At 45.4% G+C, this 27,466-nt stretch overlaps 1 protein-coding gene across 5 annotated transcripts in view; it reads right to left on the bottom strand.

The window, feature by feature from the left end:
• The window catches only part of PRKCA (protein kinase C alpha), a 500,752-nt gene that overhangs the window by 35,298 nt on the left and 437,988 nt on the right, over nt 1-27,466 (bottom strand). For all 5 annotated transcript variants that reach the window (XR_008540341.2, XR_008540342.2, XM_009433095.5 and 2 more), the window contains one exon: nt 344-424. Coding sequence is in view for 3 of the 5 variants with exons in the window: in XM_009433095.5 (XP_009431370.1) it covers nt 344-424 (81 nt within the window). In the remaining 2 variants the exon portion in view is untranslated. The remainder of the gene's footprint in view (nt 1-343; nt 425-27,466) is intronic.

Raw genomic sequence — 27,466 nt, 5'->3', positions numbered from 1 at the left:
GACCTCAGGCGATCCGCCTGCCTTGGCTTCCGAAAGTGCTGGGATTATAGCCATGAGCCACCGTGCCTGGCCAACATGTACATTTCATAACGTGAAACCGACACTGTCTACACTCCAGGTTGTAGCTTTCAATTTGGAGTTTCTATGACCAGAGATAATTTCTGTGCATACTGAACGTGATCCACTTTGAAGGGGGCGTTTCTCCCTCTTTCGCCTGGGTCAGGGAAGTCACGCCAACACCAGCCGCACTAAAACGTCAGGTCTTGCTCTCGAGGCCCAACCAGAGCTGAAGTATTCACATAACACAGCAATAAACAAACATGAAAATGTAGCAAAACATTACCTGCCCGGCAAGCATTTCATACAACAGGACGCCATAGGCCCACCAGTCCACAGATTTTCCATACGGCTGATAAGCGATTATCTGTGTGAAAACAAACACATCAATTACATTAGTGGTAAGTCCAATAGCCCCTGTCAGAACAGGTAAGTCAAGCAGGTAGGCATTTATACACTCAGTTCATGCAGATGAGGTGCTAAGATCTGTCTTTGATGTTACACCAAGGGAAGAGGACCCTTCAAATCAGACACACGGAGAACTATCACCCCGTGATTCACTGCCCACGGCTGGTTTGGGGAATCTTGTTCTGAATCCACCTGGAGATGCCACAGCACTGTCTGAAGGTAGTTTTAATTATCCTCACTGGCAGAAAGTATGTGGACACTGAGGTGGATTTAATTTTGAGAAAAAGCCAGAGGCTGGGTGCAGCAGCTCACACCTCTAATCCCAGCACTTTGGGAGGCTGAGGCAGGAAGATTGCTTGAGTCCAGGAGTTTGAAACCAGCTTGGGTGACATAGTAAGATCCTGTCTCTATTAAAAAAAATTTTTTTAATTAAAAAAAAAAAAAAAAGGAAAAGCCAGAGGTCATTCAGAGTTTGAGTCTGACATATACGATGATCAAACTATGTAACAGGGCTTTACTAAGAGTATAATAGTAAGGATGATGATAAGGAAACATTATAGTTTTGTTGTGTTGCACAGAGAAGTGCAATGATATACATTCAGTCTGTTGAAAAACAGAAGTTTTAAAACACTTTTTAAAAGACATAAAATGTAGTAAGCAAATATAGTATCTAGAGCCAACTGCAACAAAGAAAATTTGAAACAACTGGGAAAATTAAGATACAATCTGGATGTCAGATGATACTGAGGACTTACCATTCATTTTGTTAGGTGGCATAATGGTATGTTGACTAGTTAGAAAACATGTTTTCTGGCTGGGTGTGGTGGTGTGAGTCTGGAGTCCCAGCTACTTGGGAGGCTGAGGCAGGAGGATCACTTGAGCCCAGGAGTTTGAGGCTAGCCTGGGCAACGTAGCAAGACTCTGTCTCTTAAAAAGTAATAATACTATTAAAACATTTTTAAAGTGTGCTTATCAGTTAGAAATGAGTATATTTATGGGTGAAATAGAAAAGAGATAAAGTATTTATGGGTGAACTGACATATCTTAAATTAAAAAAAAAACACTTCACTAAATGAGGTGGGAGAAAAATTAATGAAATGAGTTGGCAAATGCTGGCAGCTGTTGAAATTGGTGATGGGTCCACAGGGAGCTCATTCTACACTTCCTTCTACCTTTGTGGCTATCAGAAGTACTAGAAGAATTCTATAACCTCCCTTCGTGGAAGGGAGTAACATGGATTTGAATTTCTAAGTATGGCAGGGCTTATTAAAACACTGGCTTCATTACCTCTCAGGTACGCTGTGTACCTGCTGCACACAATTCCCAGACCCATGGATCACATGCCAGGATTCAAGGTCAAGACACACTAACAGGTACTCAGCATAACCATTCTGCCATTTCGCTTACAACTTTTACTTTGAAATGTTCTGGGATTTTTTTTTTTTTAATGGCCCAGAATGTCTAATTAAACGTCCTCGGACATAAAACTTTCTGCATGTCTGCCCACTTTCATTTCTTTAATGTATTACTAATATTTCTGCATCTAGGATGAGAAACACAAGCACCAACAGTTTAAGTGTGGGCAGCAACAAGGGTAAACAAGATTAGATCTGGCACCTTTGTAGCTCATTTCCTTGACAAGAAAATGATATAAACATAGGAACCTACAAGGAGTCTCTAATTTCTTTTACAACCTTTGTTCTGCACATTCTTTTCTGAAAACTTGGAAAATACACACATAAGAAACCCCAAGAAATGAGTCTCCAGTCTATTACCCAGAGATGATACATCTCATTCCAGTTCCCAGACAAAATTTTGCATCAAAGGAGTTGCATATTTTTATAACCTTTGATACAATGGTAAATTGCTCTCCCAAAAGGACTGGACTGAATTTATCTCCCTGATACCAATGTCATTATATTTTCCATTACCAGGTAAAACCATTCTGTTAAAAATAATCTTTTTGTGCTTTTAAAAAAAATTCCAGAAGCCATGCATGCTCATTAAAGAACAATTAGGAAGAAAATGAAAAGCTAAAGAAATAAGGAAGCGGCGGGCGTGGTGGCTCATGCCTGTAATCCCAGCACTTTGGGAGGCCAAGGGCGGCGGATCATGAGGGTCAAGAGATGGAGACCATCCTGGACAACATGGTAAAACCCTGTCTCTACTATAAATACAAAAATTAGCTGGGCATGGTGATGCCTGCCTGTAGTCCCAGCTACTTGGGAGGCTGAGGTAGGAGAATCGCTTGAACCCGGGAGGCGGAGGTTGCAATGAGCCAAGATTGCGTACCACTGCACTCTAGCCTGGGCAAGAGAGCGAGACTCCGTCTCAAAAAAAAAAAAAAAAGAAATAAGGAAGTAAAATTGTTTATGATCACTATCCAGAAATATTAATGTTATTTCCATATAAAACCTTTCCATATTTTTTTCTAGGTGTGATATGTGTGTACATATGCATTAAAAACTGAATTATGTGAGCCTGCTATTCTGTGGTCAGTTTGTTTATTTAATAATATATCATGAGTATCTTGGCAAGACCTTTGACTATTTCTGCAAAATAAATTCCTGTCAATAGAATTGGTGGGTCAAAATAAATGCTTCTAACTCAAAAGTAAAACTTTTTAAGACACATTGCTGGCCAGGGGCAGTGGCTCACGCCTGTAATTCCAGCACTTTGGGAAGCCGAGGTGGGTGGATTACTTGAGGTCAGGAGTTTGAGGCCAGCCTGGCCAACATGGTGAAACCCCGTTTCTATTAAAAATACAAAAAAGTTAGCCAGGTGTGGTGGTGCATGCCTGTAATCCCAGCTACTCGGGAGGCTGAGGCAGGAGAGTTGCTTCAACCCATGAGGCAGAGTATAGTGAGCCAAGATCGCCCCCACTGCACTCCAGCCTGGGCGACAGAGTGAGATGCTGTCTCAAAAAAAAAAAAAAAAAAGACACATTGCCAGGTTACTCAAAACAGTAGCACGCTCACTCCCACCAGTAAACAAATGCCCGTTTTCCAAATTCTCAAACTTCTGGCCTTAAGATTATCCCAGTTATCTTCCCAGACACGTGCATCTTCATCTAAGCCAGCCCAGCCTTTGGCAAGGAACTCCTCAAACTCATCGTCTTCACCAAGAGACCTAGGTCTACTGGCTGCTTTTTCTCTGACATTGCAACCCTCCACATCCACTACTTCCCAGATCAGCAGAAAAGTTGGAACCCTCACTCTTCCTCAACACAGCTGCCCCCATTGCTACTGCTGCCGTGGCAGACACTACCATAGGGCTAGAAACATTTAGACACGTACTTCTACCTGGATCAGAAAGAAGGTGCTATATTAATTTTAGGACTACCTTTAAGTCTTTAAAGGGGGCCAGTCAGGGGGCATTGCTGATCTTGGCTGAGTGCTTACACATCTGGGAGTCAGATAAATGCTGGCTGATCTAGGCTGGTGCCATTGTAATCACTGGGCAATTCTGTTTCCGTTTTTTTGAAGTTAGAACAGAAAACACAGCACTGCTATACCATATAAAGACAGATTGACTATATAATTTCCCAATTGCCTAGATTAAAAAATTGTGAAAACCTTAAAATTAGCCAGTGTCTGAACAAATGTTTGCATGGAAGCTTTCCTACTCCAGCATTCTACTTTTAAACATCCTATCATATTACCTCCTATGGGAGACACTGCCATAGTATATTTAATAACTTTGTTTAATGAATAACAAATAAATAGATAAGTGACTGGATGCATGAATGAACAAATGAACTTACACATACTTGGATCTGCTTCTTGTCTTTCCATCTGTTTCTCTAGTGGCATTCTCTATTTCCTGCATCTGAACGGCAGAAGCTGTGCCAACTAGAAATGTATAAATCTGACAGGAAATATAAAGTATTCCCAAGAATGGAAGCATTCCACCCATGGGAAACTCTGCTTATCCAGAAAAACCAGGGGGATAATTAAATGAGTGAATGTAAATGGATTTTGTTTGAAAACTGTAGGGTGGTAGGCAAACATCAAGCACTGCTATAATTTTGATCAAATGATAAGTCTCTTCCACTTATCTTAGTGGGAAATCTTCAATTAGTCAAACTGGAAAATATCATTTTAAAAAAGACTTGAATCAAAGGATTAACGAGCCCAACGATTTTCTTTGAAAAGGATCACAAGACCCAATGTCTTGGCTTAGGGCTGTTCTCTAAAATAATAGTCTAAGAAAATGTGACAAGGTTCCACAAACATAATTATTGTCTCACACACCTTGCTCCTATCAACACAGTCTTTGTAGAGCTGCAAATTATAAAATTAAAGAAAAACACATTCTGTGATGCTAGGTGGGAAATGTGGCTTTCCCCAACGAAATCTGCAAGGGAGAAAAGCTTGTGCAGCAGGCCACACTGTTCTCAACATGGTCCTGGGGGACTAGAAGGCTAAAGGATAAACGCATAGGAAAAAAATCAACATATTTGTAACTCAGCAGCTAGCTACTGACGTACTTCTCTATCAGTTCAATCCAAAGCAAAGTATTAAACACAGGAAAATTAAGATCTGATTCATACTGGCTATTTGGAAATGCTATTTTTTTTTTTTTTTTTTTTGAGGCAGTGTCTTGCTCTGCTGCCCAGGCTGGAAGGCAGTGGCATAATCATAGCTCAATGCAGCCTCAACTCCTGGGCTCGAGCAATCCTCCCACCCAGCCTCCTAAGTAGCTGGGACCACAGGCATGCACCACCACACCCAGATAATGTTTTAACAATTTTTTTAGAGAGACAGGATTTTGCTTTGTTGCATAGGTGTGTTGGGATTACAGGTATCAGCCACCATGCCCAGCCTGGAAATGCCTATTTTAACTGAAATGAGTTGTCCCTTCCACAGCCCCTCAGTCTAAAAGATCAAGAGCTGATGTATACACTGGATTCTCATTTCAAACTAACAAAAACAAAGCCATTTCCTTGAGAATAGTGGCAGTATCAAGTCTGCTTATCCATTCTCCACTTAGCACATGCTTAGTACACTTAACCTACACCCTTAAGCAAAGGAAAAAAATCCATTAAAACTGCTCGGCTAACTCCTGAAAGCCACTACTTACCTCCCAATATGGTTTGTGTCCATAAACCATATCGTGTCCCCACCCAAATCTCATCTCAAATTGCAATCCCCACCTGTCGAGGGAAGGTCCTGGAGGGAGGTGATTGGCTCATGGCGGCGGATTTCCCCTTGTTGTTCTCCATGATAGTGAGTGAATCACAAGATCTGATGGTTTAAAAGTGTTTGGCGCTTCCCGCCTTGTTGTCTCTCTCTCTCTCCCCTGCTCCGCCATGGTAAGACATGCTTACTTCCCCTCTGCCTTCCGCCATGATTGTAAGTTTCCTGAGACCTCCTAGTCATGCTTCTTGTTAAGCTTCTTTACTTCAGAAATTACCCAGTATCAGGTAGTTCTTTATAGCAGTGTGAAAATGGACTAATTGCAGTGGGGGGATAATTTCACTTCAATTCCAGTGGTGTAAAACCAAGGTTAATGGTAAAGATAAAGCTACCCCAGAAAGCAAACTTAAAAATGAATAGGGGAAAGGCACAGTGGCTCATGCCTGTAATCCCAGTACCTCGGGAGGCCGAGGCAAGAGGATCACTTGAGTCCAGGAATTGGAGACCAGCTTGGGCAACATAGCAAGACCCTAATCTCTCCCCCCCCAAAAAAAAAAGAAAAAAAATGGCTGGGCATGGTGGCTCATGCTTGTAATCCCAGTACTTTGGGAGGCCGAGGTGGGCGGATCACCTGAGGTCAGGAGTTTGGGACCGGAGTGGCCAACATGGTGAAACTCCGTCTCTACTAAAAATACAAAAATTAGCTGGGTCCGGTGGCACACACCTGTAATCCCAGCTACTCAGGAGGCTGAGGCAGGAAAATGGGAGGCAGAGTTTACAGTGAGCTGAGATTGTGCCACTGTACTCTAGACTGGGCAACAGAGTGAGACTTCATCTCAAAACAAAACAAAACAAGTCAGTGAGAAGATGCTTAATAGGTTATCATATTGCCATATCAGAGAATAAATTAGAATGAAAGGAGCAAACCTTCAGCATCAGATAGTATTCCCCAAACAGCCCATGTGCTCCCCTACATTTCATAATCTCCTCTGCTTTGGAGCCACATGACTAGTTCTGGCCAATGGACAGGGAGAGGAAGTGATGTTGCCCTTCTGGGTTGAGGCAATTAAAAGCCCATTTGCCTCCTGTCACTGTGATTCTAGGGGCCACCTGTTCCAGATGGCTCAGCTGCAAGATGGAGGAGGCTTGCCTGATTTGCATCAGACTGTGTGTGAGCAGTAAGGAAATACTGGTTGTGTTAAGCCACTGAGATTTCAGGGATTGCTGGGGCAGCAAGAGTTGTCCGTTCTAAAAACTTCTTCCTTCATGTAAGTGAATCACACAATCTCAGCTTTTCTACAAATCCTGTCCTGACCAAGTAGAAGGGCAATAGAAATTCTCTTTGGGTGAGTGAAAATCCACCTTCTGGGCACCAAATGCAGGTTGTACCCACTACACACATCTTGTGTAATCTGATGATGCAGAGTTGTTATTACAGTCCGTCTTCACTCCGTACCAGCAGTAAGTTCTTGGAAACTGTGATTTTAAGCAAAACAACATACAGCAGGTCCTCAAATAACATCATTTCCTTATAATGCTGATGAGGGAGAAAAACCTAGTTTTGTTATACATCATTTCACTTGAAGTCACAGTTTCCAAGAACCTATCGATAATGTTAAGTGAGGTCTTACTGTATATTCTCATTTTATAGGGAGAAAATAGGTTCTCTAAGTTTAAAGACTTGCTCAAAGCCAATCAATTAATATGTGGAACTGAATACTGACACATTTATTTTAAAGATATAATTTTATCTTTTCAATGTATTTTCAAATACATTGATACTGGGATTAATGAAATATTAATCAAAGGGCCCAGAGGATTAAGAAGATTTATTGGAAAGCATCATTTCAATTGTTTTAAGTAACTATATTTCAAAAGCACTTGAATAAAATTTGCTCTTGTAACTATGTTAAACTATGTTTAACTTGGTTAAAGCCAGTCCCCACCATCTGTGTATGTTATGTTACTTGGTGTTTCATTAATTTTTTTTTTTTTTTTTTTGAGAAGGAGTTTCGCTTTTGTTATCCAGGCTGGAGTGCAATGGTGCAATCTCTGCTCACTGCAACCTCTGCCTCCCGGGTTCAAGCAATTCTTCTGCCCCAGCCTCCTGAGTAGCTGGAATTATAGACGCCCGCCACCATACCCAGCTAATTTTTGTATTTTTAGTAGAGACAGGGTTTTGCCATGTTGCCCAGACTGGTCTCGAACTCCTGACCTCAGGTGATCCACCTGCCTTGGCCTCCCAAAGTGAGTTTGTTTTTAACAGTGGCAGGGCTGAAGCAACAGTGTTGCTGTGTGTATCAGGTAAAGGATCAGTGAGGGCTGAACAAAGGAGGTTATACTTTGTTTCCTATCCTATATTCTACAAATATCTGAGCAGTCTTGCCAACCACATCTCTCTGCTTGGGTGATGGAAACTGATGTCTGAATTTGGAAAGCCATCAACAGGCAAGGGTGTGGGAGCCCTGTTTCTGCTCAGAAGGATTCATGAATCCTAAAGGCCATGGCCACCTGATCAGTTTTGCTTTAAGTTCTACAACAAGTTGGCTCCCAGCTGGCTCTTCATTTTCTATTTCCAAGGCATTAAATTCCCATGACTCCTTCTGATAACACGCTCTCCTTCCTCCAAGGCTTACCAAAAGCAGAATGCCAAGCGCCAAGGCTCGTTTTTCTTGTGACAGCACTCATCCTCATCAGCCGCATAGAGCCCGCCTGCTCAGCCACTGGGCCAAGATTACAAAGTCACTCTGAACACTGCAGTGCCTTCCATTGTAACAATAGGATGGGGTTTAGAATCTAGCCAGAGCATTTCTTCCCAGAGAAACGTGTCACCTTTGGCTTGTTGTGTACCAGATTAACACGGGAGGTCCTGAAGATCTAAGTTACAGGTATAGGACACAACCTCACCGCTGCAAATTCATTTTTGGAATAAAGCGTATCTTTCTCTCAATGAGCAGTTGTGGTTAATAAATACCTCTGGTTAACCAAAGCCTCACTGTAAAAGGGAAAATAGTGTTAGAGAGCCCCACTGGAAGATAAACATTCAGATACACACGACTTAGGATGTTGGCTATACTGTCCCTATTCAGCTGTCTAGAGCCACTATCCAATACAGTGGCCACTGGCCACTTGTGGTTTCTGAGCAGATGAAATGTGGCTAGTCCAAACTGAGATGCGCTGTAGGTGTGAAATCCACATCATATTTTGAAGACTTAGTATAAAAAATGCAAAATAGCTCATATATATATATATATATATAAAGACATATATATATATAAAGACAAATATAAAGACAAATATATATATATGGACAAATATATATATATATATATATATATATATATATATATACATACATACATACATACAGACAAAGTCTTGCTCTGTCGCCCAGGCCGGAATGCAGTGACACAATGACACGATCTCGGCTCACTGCAACCTCTGCCTCCCAGGTTCAAGCGATTCTCCCGCCTCAGTCTCCCGAGTAGCTGGGATTACAGGCACCCATCATTATGCATGGCTAATTTTTATATTTTTGTAGAGATGGGGTTTCACCATGTTGGCCAGGATGGTCTTGAACTCCTGATCTCAGGTGATCTGCCTGCCTCGGCCTCCCAAAGTGCTGGGATTACAGGCGTGAGCTACCATGCCTGGCCTTCATTAAATGTTTTTATTAATAAATTAACTTCATCTGTTTCCTTTCCAACTTGTTAAAAACTTGGCTGCTAAACGCAGTTTCGGCTTGTATTTTACTTTTGTTGGACAGTGCTGGCTGAGACCCTCTGAATTCCACCAGCTCCTATGGCCCATTCTGGTTCTCTGGCTCTCATTGGTCTAGGGAGCCAGCTCTGGGCTGAGGACCAGGCTCACAGACCATGCAATGGATGAGGAGACTCTCTTGTCTGTCCCCTATGGGGATAGGAGCAGGTGTCTCTGGCGCTTGTGGGCCAATGTGGGCTTACAGCCAAGCCCGGGGCTGCCTGATATCCTGAAGCCCCAGGCAAGGGGCTGCGACGCCAATCTGGTTTCCCATAATGGAGAAACTCACAAAAGGAGAGGCAGAGTTGGCAAGAAGGGCTAGAGCTGGCGGATTTCCCTACTGCACATGGGAGGTTGAGCTGTGGCTTCAAAGACAGACCCCCAACAGGGCCACTGTCATTCAATTTCACTGCTATTTGTCATTTAGATCATTATTATTATACTTACAAGAGCCAACTGCTTGGGGGAATGTCAGGATGTTACAAATGGCTGCCTGTCTTGTAAAAGTGAGATATGAATGCGCTTTCTTCCAGCCCGGGCACAGGACCAGGGCATGAAAGGGACCAGGGGGTAGCTTCTTGTCTTGTACAAGGCCAAGGGCCTGCAGCAGCTGGAAGGATGTCGCTCCAAGGCCACCCAGCCTTCCACTCTCTACCAGGGCTTCACACTCAAATGCCTCCCAGAGTGGATGGGACTCCAGGAGCTTTCTAACTTCTGAAAGCTCCAGCCTGGGAGAGCTTGAGGACGGCACAGGAAGGTTTTAGATGCCACTGGCAATATTGACAGTAGCTGTAACCAACATCACCACCATAGGCATGTGCCGAGAGCCAGGCTCTTTAGCTCTGAAGCTCACCTAATCCTCATAAGGCCCATTGCAAAGATGAGGAAATAAGGTACAAAGAGGCACAGTAGCTTGTCCAATGTTACACAGCTTGCAAGCAGCAACGCTTGGATTAGAACCCTGGTCATCGGCTTTGGCATCCATACTTCTGACCCTTTTTCTATACTGAAGGCCTTGATCCAGTGCGGTTCCCTAGACAGCTATGGTGGGTACTCGCCCAGTTTACATGAGTCCTGCTGAAAAGGGGCCCAAACGCTTAACAGGATCAAAACAGCCAAGATGCCTCCTTCACTCAGGAGCTCTTGGCTCTAAAGGCTTTTTCTTGAAGGAACCCACGGACCTATAAAGTACGTGTGTGGAGATTCACTCTCCCGTTCTCGGCTGCACTTGAACTGGGATTTCACTCTTCATTTTTGTGCTGTATGTATACAGCAAACCCCTAGAGCCCAATCTTAAATAAAAGGCCTGGCCACAAAAGCCTCTTCCCAGGCTGTCATTACAAAATAACGGTGGCCTTTATGCATAAAACATGCTCAAGTCCTTTTACTGTTTCAGGGAAACAAAGAATATCCTTTCTTTTTCAAAAAACAAAAACATTTTGATGGAAAAATTACATTTGTTTTGAAAAACATCATCCATTCCCAAGGATAGAACACAGGACCCCAGAGGCACTCTTTACATTTAACATGGTGAAAGCACTGTCTGACGCGTCCAAACAGCACCATTTGGAAAGAAAGAAGACAGGCCTGAAGGTTTTCTGGGTGTTCTGATCTGACAGCTGGGATCTTGGGTTTGATAACTGTCTCCTCCACTTGCTCCTGTGGGACTCACAACTCCTGGAGCCTTTGTCATGTCTACTGAGACTGTCTGCCCCTACTCAACCCAGACTTCTCCCTGGTTGGGGCTGGGCCATCTACTTCTGTACCCAGCACCAGAACCTCAGGCACGGGGCAGACACAAGGTTGTGTTGGAGAACTAGTGGATCTGATCCAAGACCACTCCATAGACACTGCCTACCTCTAAAGTGCAAAATCAAAAGGGCTGTTAGAATTGCTGGATTGCTAAGTCTGGAGGGATGATTTAGAAAAATGTTTTCAAGCTGGGCACAGTGGCTCATGCCTGTAATCCCAGCACTTTGGGAGGCCAAGGCGATAGGATCACTTGAGGTCAGGAGTTCGAGACCAGCCTGGCCAACATGGTGAAACTCTGTCTCTACTAAAAATACAAAAATCAGCTGGATGTGGTGGCACATGCCTGTGATCCCAGCTACTTGGGAGGCTGAGGCGGGAGAATCGCTTGAACCCGGGAGGTAGAGGTTGCAGGGAGCCATGATGCACTGCACTCCGGCCTGGGTAACAGAGTGAGACTCCGTCTAAAACAAATAAAAATAAAATAAAATAAAATAAAATAAAATAAAAAAGGTGTTTTCAGGGTTCTGAAGAGGATCCTGAGGCTCGAAGTGGCACAGTGGCTTGCTGAGGTCATTGGGCTGGTTAACAGCAAGGTCAGGAAGAGAGAGGCCTCAGGTCTCCTGACTGTGTCCTCTTTCTAAAGCATCAGAACAGAGACCAGAGCGTCATAAACAGAAAGCCCCGCAGCAGGGGAGAAATGAAACACCCCCAACTCTCAATCGAGATACTTCCTAATTAAACTCCTTTCCAATGGCATAGCCAAAGCTCAGAATACAAGCGGGAAGCAGAATGAGGTGAGAGAGCTCCGAACCCAACTGCTGGAGGCCAGGAGCTGTGTGACTTTGGGCAAGTTGGTTAGCCTCTCTGAGCCTCCATTTCCTCAGCTGTGATCTTGGGATTTCAGCACCCACCTGACAAGCAGGTGGTGGGGATTAAATGGCATTATGTGTATTAAAATGTACTTACTGCAGCTGAGTATACATAACTCCATACTGCCTAACATTAGAAATAAGAACTGGTCTACCAGAAATAAGAAGGTGGGTGAAAGCTATTCAAGGAAATAAACTAAACTTGGCTCGGAGGGGGACAGAGGAAACATTTTGGTATATGTTAAACACTCAAATGATTGTTGGCACCTGAAAATTCTTAAGCGACAATAAACCTTCCATTCATTCTTTCAGCAAATATTAATTTACTGTGTACCAGACATAGTAAATCAGAAGTGAATCAGTTACAGAAGTGAATCAAACAGATTTTTAAAAATCTCCCCTTAGGCAATTAAATTGATTTTTTACTGGAGCAGCAAAACTTCAGGCTTCTCTGTTTTCTTATGGCATTAGGACACCCTCCTTGGCCCTCTCCTTTGCTCACTCCCACTGAGTATGGCTGACTGTACATTTCTATGGGTTGGGCACTCTGCTAGGTATCACAGATTACCAAACTAACTGGGATAACAGACAAATACGCTAAGATACGATATCCAAGATCAAGGATCTTACTATGTCACATGGGAAATGACTACAATATTTGAAATCCTTGGACAAAGTGCATTATATTAAAAAAAAGAAAACTGGCCGGGCACAGTGGCTCACGTTTGTAATCCCAGCACTTTGGGAGGCCGAGGTGGGCAGATTACTTGAGGTCAGCAGTTCAAGACCAGCCTGTCCAAAAATTAGCCGGGTGTGGTGGTAAGTGCCTGTAATCCCAGCTGCTCGGGAGGCTGGGGCATGAGAATTGCTTGAACCTGGGAGGTAGAGGTTGCAGTGAGCCAAGATCGTGCCACTGCACTTTAGCCTGGGCAACAGAGCGAGACTCCATCTCAACAACAACCACCGCCAAATAAATAAGTAAAGAAAAATAAAGAAAATTACCACAAGATTAAAAACAAAGAGTCTAGAGTCCAAACTATGTATCTTTTTTTTTTTTTTTTTTTGAGACGGAGTCTTGCTCTGTCACCAGGCTGGAGTGCAGTGGCGTGATCTTGGCTCACTACAACCTCTGCCTCCCGAGTTCAAGTGATTCTCCTGCCTCAGGCTCCTGAGTAGCTAGGACCACAGGCAGACGCCACCACACCCGGCTAATTTTTGTATTTTTAGTAGAGACTGAGTTTCACCATGTTGGCCAGGATGGTCTCAATCTCCTGACCTGGTGATCCGCCCACCTCGGCCTCCCAAAGTGTTGGGATTACAGGTGTGAGCCACTGCGCCCAGCCTATGTATTTTCTATTTAGACAAAAATTGTGGCTCTATGTACAATTGGAGAAAACAGAAAATGATCTCTCTAGTAGTAATTACACCAATGAAAGTGCTTTAAAATCTATTTAGAGTAGCCACCCTTTTATACCTCCCTGTAAGAATGGGAAGCAAACAGCAGAACAGCCTAAGTACCCCTCCCAAAAAAGGTCAGAAGAGGATCAAATGAAAGCAGTGTTTGCAATTGTTTATACTGGCTTCAAACAGCAGCTAATTCCTACTATACATGTTGGATTCAACTTGCTAATATTTTGTTGAGGATTTTTGCATCTATGTTCATGAGAGGTATTAGTCTGTAGTTTTCCATGCTGGTGTTTGTTTATCATCCTTTAACATCCATGGGATCTGTAGTGATGTCCTCTTTCATATATTAGTAACTTGTGCTCTCTCTTTTTCTTAATTTGACTTGAGGCTTATCAATTTTATTGATGTTTTCAAAGAACTTCCTTTTGGGTTTGTTGATTTTCCCTGTTTTCTATTTTCTATTTCATTGGCTTCTGCTCTAGTTTTTATTTTCTTTTGCTGACTGTGGATTTAATTTGCTCTTCTTTCTCTAGCTTCCTAAGATGGAAGCTTAGGTGATTGATTTTAGATCTTTCTTCTTTTCTAATGTATGAATTCAATACTATAAATTTCCTAAGCCCTGATTTAATTGCACCGTATAACATTTGATAAGTCGTATCTACGTTTTCATTTATTTAACAATATTTTAAAATTTCCTTTTAGATTTCTTCTTAGACCCACACTATTTAGAAGGGTTCTTTAATCTTCAAGTATTTTGGAATTTTCTAGCTATCTTTGTTATTGATTTTTAGTTTGGGTCTATTGTGGTCTGAGAGAAGACACTGCATGGTTTCTATTATTTTCAGTTTGTTAAGGTGTGTTTTACGGCACAGAATGTGGTCTATATTGGTGAATGTTCTATGTGAGCTTGTGAAGAATGTATGTTATTTTGCTGTCGTTGGATGAAGTAGAGTCTACAGGACAGTATTGCTGAGTTCAACTCCGTCCCTACTGATTCTCTCCTTGCGGGATATGTCTATTTCTGATAGAGGGGCACTGAAGCCTTCAAATGAAATAGTGGATTCATCTATTTCTACCTGCAGTTCTATCATGTTTGGCCGTATGTATTTCAATCCTCTGCTGTTACACGCACACATTAACAACTGCTATGTTTTCTTGGAGACTTGACCCCTTTATCATTATGTAATGCCCTTCCATGATAACTCTCCTTGCTCTGAGGTCTGCTTTAGCTGCAATTAATATAGTGACTCCTAATTTCTTTGATTAGTATTAGCATGATATATCTTTTATACCCACTTACTTTTAATCTACATGTTTTTATACTTAAAGTGGATTTCTTGTATAGAGTTAAGTCTTGTTTTTTGATCTCGTCTGGCAATCTTCTAATTGCTGCATTTAGACCAATGACTTTGAAAGTTATTTGTGATATAACTGGATTAATCACTGCTATATTTGTTATTGTCTTCTATTTGTGGCCCTTGTCCATTTTTTTTTTTTTTGTCTCCCACTCTTTTTCTGCCTCTTGCGGGTTTAGCTGAGCATTTCATATGATTCCATTGTTTCTTTTCTTAGCATATCAGTGACTTCCTTTTTTCCTTTTCTTAGTGGTTGCCCTAGAATATGCAATATATATTTACAACGAAACCAAGTCTACTTTCTTTTTTTTTTTTTGAGACGGAGTCTCGCTCTGTCACCCAGGCTGGAGTGCAGTGGCGCCATCTTGGCTCACTGCAAGCTCTGCCTCCCGGGTTCACGCCATTCTCCTGCCTCAGCCTCCCGAGTACCTGGGACTACAGGTGCCCGCCACCACGCCCGGCTAATTTTTTTTGTATTTTTAGTAGAGATGGGGTTTCACCTTGTTAGCCAGGATGGTCTCAATCTCCTGACCTTGTAATCCACCCGCCTCGGCCTCCCAAAGTGCTAGGATTACAGGCATGAGCCACCACGCCCAGCCCAAGTCTACTTTCAAATAACACTGTAACACTTCATGCATAGTGAAAGTAGCTATGATAACAAAATAATCCTAATTCTTCCCTCTTGTCCCTTCTATCACTGCTCTCGTTCATTTCACTTATACATAGGATACGCACACACACTAGAATATGTTATTATTTTGAAAAAAACTCATGTTAGATCAAGAATACTAAAAGTATTTTACTTTCACCTATACCTTCTCTGATGCTCTTGTTAGTTTTTATTTCATAATCATAAACTTAACTCTGCAATTCAACGAGGCATGGAAGGGAATAAGGAAAATATGGAACCCAAGGAACTGCAGCAAGAGCACAAAGATGAGAGGCTACTGCCAGCGAATGGGGTGGAGGGGTGCTCTCCTGAGCTACGGAAGGAATGTCTGGTGGTTAAGATAGAACATGAGTCAAATTTATTAAGAGTCGTCCATAGTCAGCAATGATGAGCTTCTTGCTGGCCTTGGCATTCTTGGACCCAAAGTGCTCCATGGTTTCCACAATATTCTCTTCACCTTGCCAAAGACCACATGCATGCCACTCTGCCATTCAACCACTCAGCCTTGGCAGTGCAGATGAGAAACTGGGAACCATCTGTATTGTGTCTAACATTTGCCATGGACAAGATGCCAGGACCTGTATGCTTCAGGATGAAGTGCTCACCATCAAATTTCTTCCCGTAGATCAAATTTCTTTCTTGATACCAGTAAATTTTCTTGGAAATTTGATGGTGTGTGAAGTAAGCACTCTGACACACAAACCCTGGCATGATTCTGTGAAAGCAAAGAGCCCTTATAACCAAATCATTTCTCTCCAGTGCTCAGAGCACAAAAATTTTCTGCTGTTTTTGGAATGCAGTCTGCAAACAGCTTGAAAGAGATGCGGCCTCATGTTGAAGAACACAATGGGGCTGCCCACGGCTGGTGCAGGGGGCTATGGGTGGTGGCAGCATCTGCAAAGCCTGCCCTTCCTTGCCCCATGGAGATCCAAGTTTCTGACCTATGTCACTTTCCTTCTCTCTAAAGAACTTCTTTTGGCCGGGCGCGGTGGCTCACACCTGTAATCCCAGCACTTTGGAAGGCTGATGCGGGTGGATCACGAGGTCAGGAGATCGAGACCATCCTGGCTAACACAGTGAAACCCTGTCTCTACTAAAAATACAAAAACATTAGCCAGGCATGGTGGTGGGCACCTGTAGTCCCAGCTACTTGAGAGGCTGAGGCAGGAGAATGGTATGAACCTGGGAGGCGGAGCTTGCAGTGAGCCGAGATGGCGCCACTGCACTCCAGCCTGGGGGACAGCGCAAGACTACGTCTCAAGAAAAACCCAAAGAACAAAAAAAATTCTTTTAACATTTCTTGCCAGGCTGGTCTACTGGCAACACATTTCCTTTGTTTTTGTCTGAGAAAGTCTTTATTTCTCCTTCCCTTTTGAAGGACAATTTTGCAGGGTACACAATTCTAGGTTCGTTTTTTTTTTTTTTTTTCCTCCCAAAGCTTTAAATATTTCACTCTACTGTCTTTGCCCTTCTTTAGGTAACGTGTTGCTTTCCCCGCTCTGGGCTTCCCTCAGAATTCTTTGATTTTCTGCAGTTTGAATATGATATGCCTAGCTTTTTGTTTTGTTTGAGCATTTGTCCTACTTTGTGTCATTTGAGCTTCCTGGATCTGTGATTTGGTGTCTGACATTAATTCAGGGGACATTCTCTGTCCCAATTGCTTCAAACATTCCTTGTTTCTTTCTCTCTTACGTCTCCTTCCAGTGTTCCCAGGGCATATATCTTTTGTAGCTGTCCCACAGTTCTTGGATAGTCTGTTCCATTTTTTTTTTTTTCAGTCTTTGCTTTTCCATTTTGGAAGTGTTTATTGCCATATCCTCAGGCTCAGTCACCCCAGACTCAGCTGTGTCCAGTCTACAGATGAGCCCATCAAAGGCATTCTTCATTTCTGCTCCAGTATTTCCGATCTCTAGCATCTTTTCTTTCTTGGAATTTCTCTCTGCTTAACACTGCCCATCTGTTCTTGCATGCTGTCTACTTTTTTCCACTAAAGCCCTTAGCAAATTAATCATAGTTTAAAAAAATTCCTGGTTATGGCCAGGCACGGTGGCTCATGCCTGTAATCCCAGCACTCTGGGAGACTGAGGCAGGCGGAACACTTGAGGTCAGGAGTTCAAGACCAGCCTGGGCAACATGGTGAAACCCTGTCTCTACTAAAAATACAAAAAATTAGCTGGGCATGGTGGCTCATGCCTGTAATCCCAGCTACTTGGGAAGCTGAGGCAGGAGACTCGCTTGAACCCAGGAGGCGGAGGTTGCAGTGAGCCGAGATCATGCTACTGGACTCCAGCCTGGGTGACAGAGCAAGACTCCATCTCCAAAAAAAAAAAAAAAAACCAAAAACCAAAAAACAAAACTCCTGGTTATCATTCCAACATCCTTGCCACATTTGAGTCTACATCTGATGCTTGCTTCATCTCTTCAAATTGCTTTCTTTTTTTTTTGCCATTTAGTGTGCTGTAATTGTTTTCTTGAGGGCTGGACATGGCACACTGGGTGAAAGGAACCGTAGTACATGAACCTTTAGTGATGTGGTGGTGAGGCGTGGAGAGGGAAAGTGTGCTACGGTCCGACGATGAGGTCTCTGTCTTGTGGGGAGCCTGTGCCTGCGGATTGTGACCTTCACAAGTGCTTCTTGGTCTCCCCCCTCTCCTCTTGGGTGGGAGAGGATGGGTGGAAGGGATTGGAATCAGGTATGTCCCTTCTTCTAGGTAGGTTAGGGTCTGATAAAACCCCAGGAGATTAAGCTCACATTAGCGTCTCCTGAGGGAAGCCCTTGTTAAGAAGATCGGGATGCTCTGGCATATTTCACAATGGTTATTACTTTTCTCCTCTCCCTGCCAGAAGCATGAGGCGATTTTTCTCCAGCATTCACTGTGAGGACCCGGCAGTGCTTCCTGAGGGAAAACTCCAAAACGCGTGGAGCCCCCGTGACTGATTCTCAGACTTGTCCACACTTAGCCTCCAGCAATTTGCCGATTACGGATCAGGTTTTTGCACCCCAGCACTAGTACCCAGGGAGGTTTCTGTTCTGGTAAGTTGTAATTATCTGTATCTGCCTGTGTGTCTAATTTTGGGGACAGTGGCTTGCCCTGTTACCTCATTTTTCCAATGGCTCTAGGGAGGCGAGAATTCTACCACTCAACCACCAATGCTGGTGCATTGGTCAGGAAATGAACCCAGGTCTCCCACGTGGGAGGCGCCAATGGCTCTAGGAAGAATTGTTGATTTTCCAGTCCAGCTTTTCACTTGTCAGGATGGAACGATGACGTCTAAGCTCCTAACATGCTGGACTGGAAACCAGAAGTCTGTACTTTTTCTGTGCAGAAAAGAACTGTACAATACTGGCTTGCAAGGTGCCTGGAAACAATTCAAGGCTGGGTGAGACAGCCCTGGGTGCTCAGCAAACACAAAGAACTGAAAAGGTGTTTGACTAAAAGAACAACCTTCAATAAAATAAGCCATAAGAAAAGACAAACACTTCACCAGTGGTGTCTCGCCCGCAAATAATGCCAGGCAGTGGGGTTCAGCAGTCTCCTGGGCTTTGGGCCAGGAAGCCAGGAGCGTGAAGTGGCCCCAGGACACCTGAATCATGTGTGATGAGGTGGTTATTAAGGAGGCGTGACTGGACTAACCTTCTGAAGGAGCCATAAATAAAACTCTGAATAAAGTGCTGGGCTTTTGATCTGGCAGAAAGGTGTTCTCCCCACCGCCACCCCATGCCGCGCTTCTCCAAGTCTGGAATGTGCACTGGGGGGGCGTGGGGTGTGATTTTCTGTGATCCTCAGAGGAGGCACTGACAATACTGGGTCAGGTGGTGGGAGGCAGCACCGCTTCAAGTCTTCATGGAATGCTTCCAAGGAAGCTCTTGTTTGGGATGAATCTCTTTTTAGCTCTTTGGTAAGGCTAGCTGATCCTGGCAGAAATCGGGAAGGTGACTGTGGAGCAACTGGGTCTAGAAAAACATCATCTAATTGAGTTGGGTCACCCGACCTTGGAATTGCATCCCCCGCCGCCAAATCCGTGTGCTGAAGCCCTAACCCCCAGTGTGACTGTTCTGTAGAGGTAAGGCCTTGAAGGAGGTAATTAGGGGAGAATGAACTCATCAAGGTGGGGCCCTGATCTGACAGGTGCAATTCCGTCCTTAACATTTCCCAAGGACCTGGAAGGCCAAGTTTGACTTAAGAATTCATGGACCCCTGAGATTCCACTCCAGTATGTGGAGGCCTAAGAATGTAATATTGACATGGCCCACCCCACATCATCTAATCGACTTGGCCCACTGGACCTCTCCAGCGCCATGCCCAGCAAACTTCTTTAATTTCTCGTTACGTCAAAGAAATCAAACACCTCTTTAGATCCTCTCTTTTCCCCCACCGAGTTTTTCAGGAACCTCCTTAATGGTGAGATGCACTAAGAATGTAATATTGACTATAAATCAAATGTGAATCAGAGCCACCCCTGAGCACAGTCTTTAAGCCAGCACTACGCTAGCTCGTACCCTCGTTTACCACTGGAGAAGTCGAGGCACAGCAAGCTCAAGTGAGGTGACCAGAGTCACACGCACAGTGGGGAGGTGGCAGATGGGGCCAGGATTCATCCTGGCTTTTGCTTTACTGTCGCACATGGTGCCCGCTCTGTGTAAGAAGGAGCTGTGAATGGGACAAAGACATCTGAGATCGTGCCCCTGCCCTCTGGGGCCTTTATTTATTCCTCCTTCCTGTTCTGCTTGATAAGAGTGACAACGATGTTGATTGTATGAATACATACACATACATATATATATGAACATATATATGAAAAAAGATATGAATATATAAAATACATCTCGCTTTATAACATAATCTACTTGGCCCTAACCCACAACTCCCTATTGACCTAGGATGAGGCCATCTCTAACATGTGGGGTGAGGGAGCCGGGACAAGAATAACTAAGACTCACACAGCCTTTATCTAAATAGGAGTATTACAAATCAAGCCAACAGACTGTTAAATACAGTATGCTCTTTCCCACCCCTTGACACAAGTACCTTCCTGTATTGGTTGGCTTGAGCTACCCTTATAAAATACCACAGACTGGGTGGCTTGAACAACAGAAATTTCTCTTGGGTCTGGAGGCTGGAAGTCCAGGATGAAGGTGCTGGCAGGTGGGCTTCTGGTGAGGCCTCTCTTGGTGCCGTGCTGGCTGCCTCCTTCTCGCTGTGTCCTGACGTGGCTTTTATTCCGTATGCACACTCCTGTGGCCTCTTCCCCTCCCCATAAGAACACTAATCCTATCAGATCAGAGCGCCACCTTGATGAATTCATTCCCCCCTAATTACCTTCTTCAAGGCCTTATCTCTACAGAACAGTCACACTGGAGGTTAGGGCTTTAGCACACGGATTTGTGGGGTGGGGGCGTGGGGATGCAATTCAGTCCTTTACATTTCCCAAGAACCTGGAAGGCCAAGTTTGACTTAAGAATTCATGGACCCCTGAGATTCCACTCCAGTATGTGGAGGCCTAAGAATGTACTATTGACATGGCCCACCCCACTTCTCTTCCCAGGCCCTTTCCATCATAGCACCCCAACCTGCATGTCTAACTGCGTCCCACTGCCCCTGCAAACAGCCATCCACTGACTCCTCCACTGGCCACAGGAGTGCATACGCCAGCAGGGCGGTGCTCACAGGAAGGATGGATCTTGGCAAGAGGCCCTGGAAGGGAATTCCAGGCTCTGAGTACCCAGGTTGTTGTCTAAAAGGGGTCAGAGAGCAGGCTGTGAGTGGGCATTGGCCCTGCAGACTCTAACCGTATAAGGAGAGCCCAGGCTGGGGACTCAGGGGGAGAGGAGAGCCCATCAAGATAGGGCTTAACAAACCGTAGCCTGTAGGCCAAATTCAGTCTTTGTACAGCCTGTGAGCTAAGCATGCTTTTTACATTTTTAAATGTAAAATGATTTTGGCAAGAACAGTTGCTCAATTTTGCCTCTTGGCAAAAATCTAAAATTAAGATTTAGGAAAAGCCTATTTTTTATCTAGTCCCTGGCAGAGAAAGTTTGCTCAGCTCTGCTCTAAAACACAGGGCAGGGGCCCTCTTGCCTGGTCCTCACTGTCTTTGACCTGCAGAATGTGTTGGAAGTAACACAGTTCAGTTCCAGGTATAGACTTCAGCAGCCTGTGGCTTCTGTTTTTGGCCTTTTAGTAGCCAGCACCATGTCAAGCAGCTCAGTGACAAGTGGCTGCATGGAAAGAAGGACCAGGTAGAGGAGAACCCATGTGGCGTTGGCCAATAGCTGGAAGGTACCTTGGGCCCTCCAGCCCCAGCAGAGCCATGGTAGGGATGTCCCTGCAGCAGCAAGGAGTCCACCTGCCGGGTCCTGATGGAGGCCCTGGCTCCAAGAATCGCAGCATTAACTTTATTTATTTATTTGGCGACAGAGTCTTGCTGTTGCCCAGGCTGGAGAGCACCGGCATGATCTTGGCTCACCATAGCCCCCACCTCCCAGGTTCAAGTGACCCTCCTGCCTCAACCTCCTGAGTAGCTGGGACTACACAGGTGCCCACCACCACACCCAGCTAATTTTTTGTATTTTTAGTAGAGATGGGGTTTTGCCATGTTGGCCAGGCTGGTCTCGAACTCCTGGCCTCAGGTGATCCTCCCGCCCCGGCCTCCCAAAGTGCTGGGATTACAGGTGTGAGCCACCGCACCCAGCTCAATGTGATTACTGTTTTAAGCCATTATGTTCTGGGGCGATTACACATCAATAGATAATTGAAACAACTGCCAAATAATGGACAAGGCTTTCCGGAGTGCTCCCTCTGAGGCAGGCTAAGTCATTATGGCCAGACTCACTGAGCCCTCAAAGTTGGGCTTTTAGGAAGATGCTGTGATTATACCCTATTATACAGATGTCACCCCAAGTTCTTAAAATAGCAGTACTGTAGCCAGAGTTTATAATACAGTTTGGATCTGTGTCCCTACCCACATTTCATGTTGAAATGTAATCCCCAGTGCTGGAGGTGGGGCCTGGTGGGAGGTGACTGGCTCATGGGAGCAGTTTCTCATGAATGGTTTAGCATCATCCGCCTAGTGCTATTCTCGTGGCAGAGTTCTCATGAGATCTGGTTGTTTGAAAGTGTGTAGCACCTCCCTGCTCTCTCTCTTGCTCTGGCTATGGAAGATGTGCCTGCTTCCCCTTCTGCCATGATTGTAAGTTTCCTGAGACCCCCCTAGCCATGCTTCCTGGGAGGAAGGAAGCAGCAGCCCTTGTCCCTGGTCTCTCCCTCTGAGGGTGGCAGGGGCATAGGAGGTGCTAGGGAAAAGCTGGGCAGGAGTCCCAACTCAGCACCCACCTATAGGACCCTGCTCATCTCAGGCCTCCTCTGGGGTCAGCAGAGAAGCTGTGCAAAATGTTAATTATGCATCAGAACAAAATAACTGCTTGTATGGTAAAGGAATGAAGTGTGAGTTAGGAATAACTTGTGTCGTAAGAGCTTTATTAGCTGGATTAAAAGATTTTCCAGAACCAGGAAGTCTCAAAGTCTAGTGGATCTCTACAGATATGATTTGGAGACAGGGCAATAAGTGATACACTGAGGTGGCAACTGGCCATGGATGGCATCAGGGCGCCAGCCTCTGCTCTGAGGCTGGCGGGCCAGCATTCTGCCCCTGCCATGTGCCATCTGTGAGCCCTGAGCAGGTCCCTTCTCCTCTCCAAGTCTCCTTTACAGTGTTTGTAAAGCATGAATAATACCACTTACCTTAGAGGGCCATTGTAAGAATTAAATGTGATAACAGGCGTAAGTGCATGGCGCATAGCAAGAAATGAACAAATGTTAGTAATCTCTCATGATACCCACCTCCATCCTGCCATCGCCTGGGCAATGTTACAAAGAAAGAGGCGAAATAAGCTCAGAAATCTCTGACCCACTTTTACAGGATTTAAGCAAATCCCTAAATAAAGGGCTAATTAAAGCATGCTGCCAAATACCAGGAGTAAAAATCTAACAGAGCATTATCTGAGCTCTGAAAGCCAATAACAGGCCTGTGAGAGCAGCTCACTGGCACATGTGGAGTGACATGTTGTTTGGGTAGCATTGGAGCTGATGTCTGCAGGCCCTTCCTCCCAGGGTAACAGTTACCGCAGGGAAAAGCTGCTCAGTCCTGTGTTCAAAACCAAGTCTGCATTGAACTGGGGAGGTGGGGAAAATTAACAAATCTCTGTGCCTCAGTTTCACCATCCAGGAATTAGAATTGACTTAGGATTAAACAAAATAAACAAGTTGCTCAGCCCTGGTCTGGGATGTAGCAGGCATTTGCGAAGGGGCAGCGAATCCACCAGGAGCTGGTTACTTCTGGAGGGAGGACTGGAAGTGGGGAGGCTCAGAAGAAAGGAGCGGGCCACATTGGTTTCATAGACCACAATATCGCAGAAGGTGCCCAGTGCTCTAGAGAGGAGGCTAAACTGATTAAACTCCAAGGCGGGGAGAATTATGAGACAGTTAAAGAGCTGCAGGCAGACAATACAATATATGAGATAATAAAACCAACATAATTCCTAGAAAAGATCTGAGAATCGCACAACTTAAAGAAGACCCCAAAGGAAAACCTGGCTTTGGCTCTTTAAAAATTTCTTTGAGGGAAAGCGGCGGCTTCATTTTCTCTCTTGCAACGCTGGAGTCACTGGACCATGACCCTCCATAGAGGGAAATTGGCCTTTGATAGAAAGAAAGCCGCCCTTTGGTTTATCATTCTGTTTCTTTCATCAAGTGCTTTTCTTTGCTCCTGCCCATGCTGGGCTGGTGCGGGGCCCATGGTTCAGAAGCGGCTGATCTCAGAGGAGCCATTGCTGGTGCTGATTGGCTTTTCTCTCCCTGTAACTCATTCTCCCCCTTTCTTCTTGGTGGTGAGTGCTAATTTACTGCCTGACTGCCCGGCTGCATGTATACCACATGAGTTATTTTCTCTTTGAAACTTTAGATACTCTTATTTTCTATCCCTCTCTACAATCCTTTCCCCAGAGGCCAGGAGAAGTCTCTGGGGTCAGCTGGGGCTGTCTGGGGGACCTGGGATGATGTCCCATCGACCTTCAGACACTCAGGTCCCCCAACCTGCTGGCTCTCTTCAGCCGATGACATGAGGTGGTGTGGCCCTTCTCTGCACTGTCACATACCATCAGCCCAACACCTGTGACGGCCTTGGAAGTCACCCTTCCAATCACCTGGCTAAAGAGTTCCACCCCTCTCAGTCTCCAAGGCTTCATCTCTGTCCTCCTGCAGTGTCTCCCCTGCAGATTCCTAGGTGGCCACATCCAGGAGTGCAGCGTGCAGGCACCCATGCCAAGTACACACTGAGTGCCAGGCACTGCTCCAGACCCTGGGGTGGGGGCACAGCAGCCAACACCAGATGAAATTCTGCCCGTGGTGGAGCTTGGTGAGATAGACTGAAAAATCAATTCAGGAGTACATCTTTGTCCCTCCAAGGGGGATGAGTGCCATGAAAAACAGCAGGGACAGGAGTCAGCAGTCCTGGATGGGACTGGAGGTTTGCAGGTTCAAATAGGGTCACCAGGGCAGGGAGGGGGCCTCCCCAAGGTGATCTCTGAGCAGATGCCTGGGGTGGGACATGCTGGGTGGAAGGAAAAAGAAGAGGAACTGGCCTGAGGATGGAGAGTTCTGGCAAATTGGAGAGTGGAAAGGGAGCTAGTGCAACGGGTCTAGAGAGATCCGGAGGGGTGGAGGGCGGGGGAGGAGGTCAGGGAGGGAATGCGGGGGGCCAGGTGCTAAAGGGTCTTGGGGCCCCTGTGAAGGCTTTGGCTTCTCCAAGATACCCAATTCAGAGCCAAGATACCTAATACCCGCCCGTCCTGGTGTCACCCTCTGAAGATGCAGACTGGCCAGGGAGGGGGTTTCAGCTTTCTTGCCACCGTGAGGTCTCCTGTGTGCCCCTCACCTTCCTCCTGAAGCTGAGAGGGAAGGGCATCCTTACCACGGGTGCCCCATTCCTTCTTTCTCCCTCCCTCCCTCCCGCCCTCCCTCTCTCTCTCTGGCATTTCCCCTTTGGCTTAGAAACTTTGGCTCAAGTTTCTGCAACGTAAATGATGCTTCCTTCAGCCTGCCTTCCTGGGAGTGACTGTCCACTTCCTTTCCTTCCATTTACCATAGATGTCCTCAAAGGAAGGTCCTCCTGCTGCGCTGCTGATGCTCACGCTCACCCCATCCCGGCGTCATTACCAACACTGCTCTCTCAGGGATCATCGGGTCCCAGTGGCTAGATCTTCTGCCCACCCCACTCCCGTCTGCTGGACCTCCTCAGTCCCTGGCCACCCTGACTTCATGAACATTTGCCCTCCTTGGGGTCCAAAAACGAGACGGCTGTCTAGTGCTTCCACCTCTATGGACATCCCTTGGTCTTTATTCCTCCCACCTTTAATATGCTCCCCCCAAATATTAATAGGACTCTTGACCTCAAGAAGACAGGTCATAGGTGATAGCCCATTGGCTGAATTTCACTTGTATACACATGTTAAAAAACATATGTTAGGGCCAACTTGGAACAATTAGGTGTATTTTACATAAAAATGCAGGAATCTGGCTGCTGTCCCAGGCATCACTGGGCTGGCATTCCTGTAGGGCGGGAACGCAGAATCTGTGACCCCAGAATGGCTCTTCAGCTCTCTGGACCCATGAAGCCCCCAGTCCTCCCAGGAGTATGCCCATCTGCTGATAGGCAGCTGGCTGCAGGTCAGGCAACCACGTCTGCAAGCTTCTTCCCTGGAAATTTCAACCGTGTTGGAGGCACCATCTGTTACTGCTGAGAATACTGCCCTGTCCACCTCTCAAAATCCACAGTCCTCCTGGGCTGCAGTCACTGATTTCCAGCTGCCTCCAGCCCCAAGGCCCTCCTCCCAGCTCTCCTCTGGGCTCCTCTTTCTGGCCCGGCACCCCCCGGCCTGGAACAGTGCCCAGCACTCGGGGGGCACCCTGAATATGCCAACAGATCGATGCCCATGTGCTGGGGAGGGGCTTGCGTGTGGCTGGATCACCCTTGGTTTCTAAGGGATCTCCCTGGGGATAACAGCTGGAATGCAATTCTGCGTCATTCACTGCATCTCTGATCATGACTCAGGTCCCTGATTCACGTTGAGATAAGTGAGTGGCCAAGAAAACGTGGCCCAAACTGAGTGCTCACTTTCACCTGCTTTTTCTCCCATATCTATGGAGACAATGCAATAGGTAAAAAGAATGTACGGGCTCCGGTCAGAACATCTCGGATCCAAATCCCACCTTTGCTCTTACCAGCTATGTGACCTTGGGCAAGTCACTGAACTTCTGCTCATACTAACATGTGGCAAGTCAGAAGTGCTCAGGGGGGTTGGTGCAGGGAAGTCAGTGTATCACGGGTGATGTCCTTTGTGTGTGGTCTAACGTAGCCCCCGCCATAGCAATGCTGTGAGGAAGACTCTACATGGCACATTTGAAAAAACTTCACTTCAGGGCCGGGCACAGTGGCTCAGGCCTGTAATTCTAGTGCTTTGGGAGGCCAAGGCAGGAGGACTGCCTGAGCCCAGGAAATTGAGTCCAGTCTGGGCAACACAGCGAGACCCCCATCCCTACAAAATTTTTTTTAAATTAGCAGGCGTGGTGGCACATGCCTGTAGTCCCAGTTAACCAAGAGGTTGAGGTGGAAGGATCACTTGAGCCCAGGAGATTGAGACTGCATGGAGCTATGATTGCTACTGCACTCCAGCCTGGACGACAGAGCAAAACTCTGTCTTTAAAAAAATAAAGTTCTTAGAACAAAATTATATAAAATAAATAAAATGAAAAGCTTTGCTCTCACTGCAGTAGGGGGTTCTCGGGACACAGGCCAGAAGCAGACACTCTTCCTGCTTCTCTTTCTTCCAGGCGAGAGTGCGCAATGCTAGTGTCTGGAGCCTGATTCTTGGCTGCTGGGACCTACTTGACTTGTGACTGGATCTCACATGCCCAGAATAACTAAGTTTCAGAGATGGATTAAATCCAAATGAAGCCTTTGCTTGGCCTGCTCAAGGACTCTCATTGACCCTGA

Source organism: Pan troglodytes, chromosome 19 (assembly GCF_028858775.2).
Source record: "Pan troglodytes isolate AG18354 chromosome 19, NHGRI_mPanTro3-v2.0_pri, whole genome shotgun sequence".
Taxonomy (NCBI): domain Eukaryota; kingdom Metazoa; phylum Chordata; class Mammalia; order Primates; family Hominidae; genus Pan; species Pan troglodytes.
Note: the sequence above shows the minus strand (reverse complement) of the source record. Positions and strands in the feature narration are given on the sequence as shown.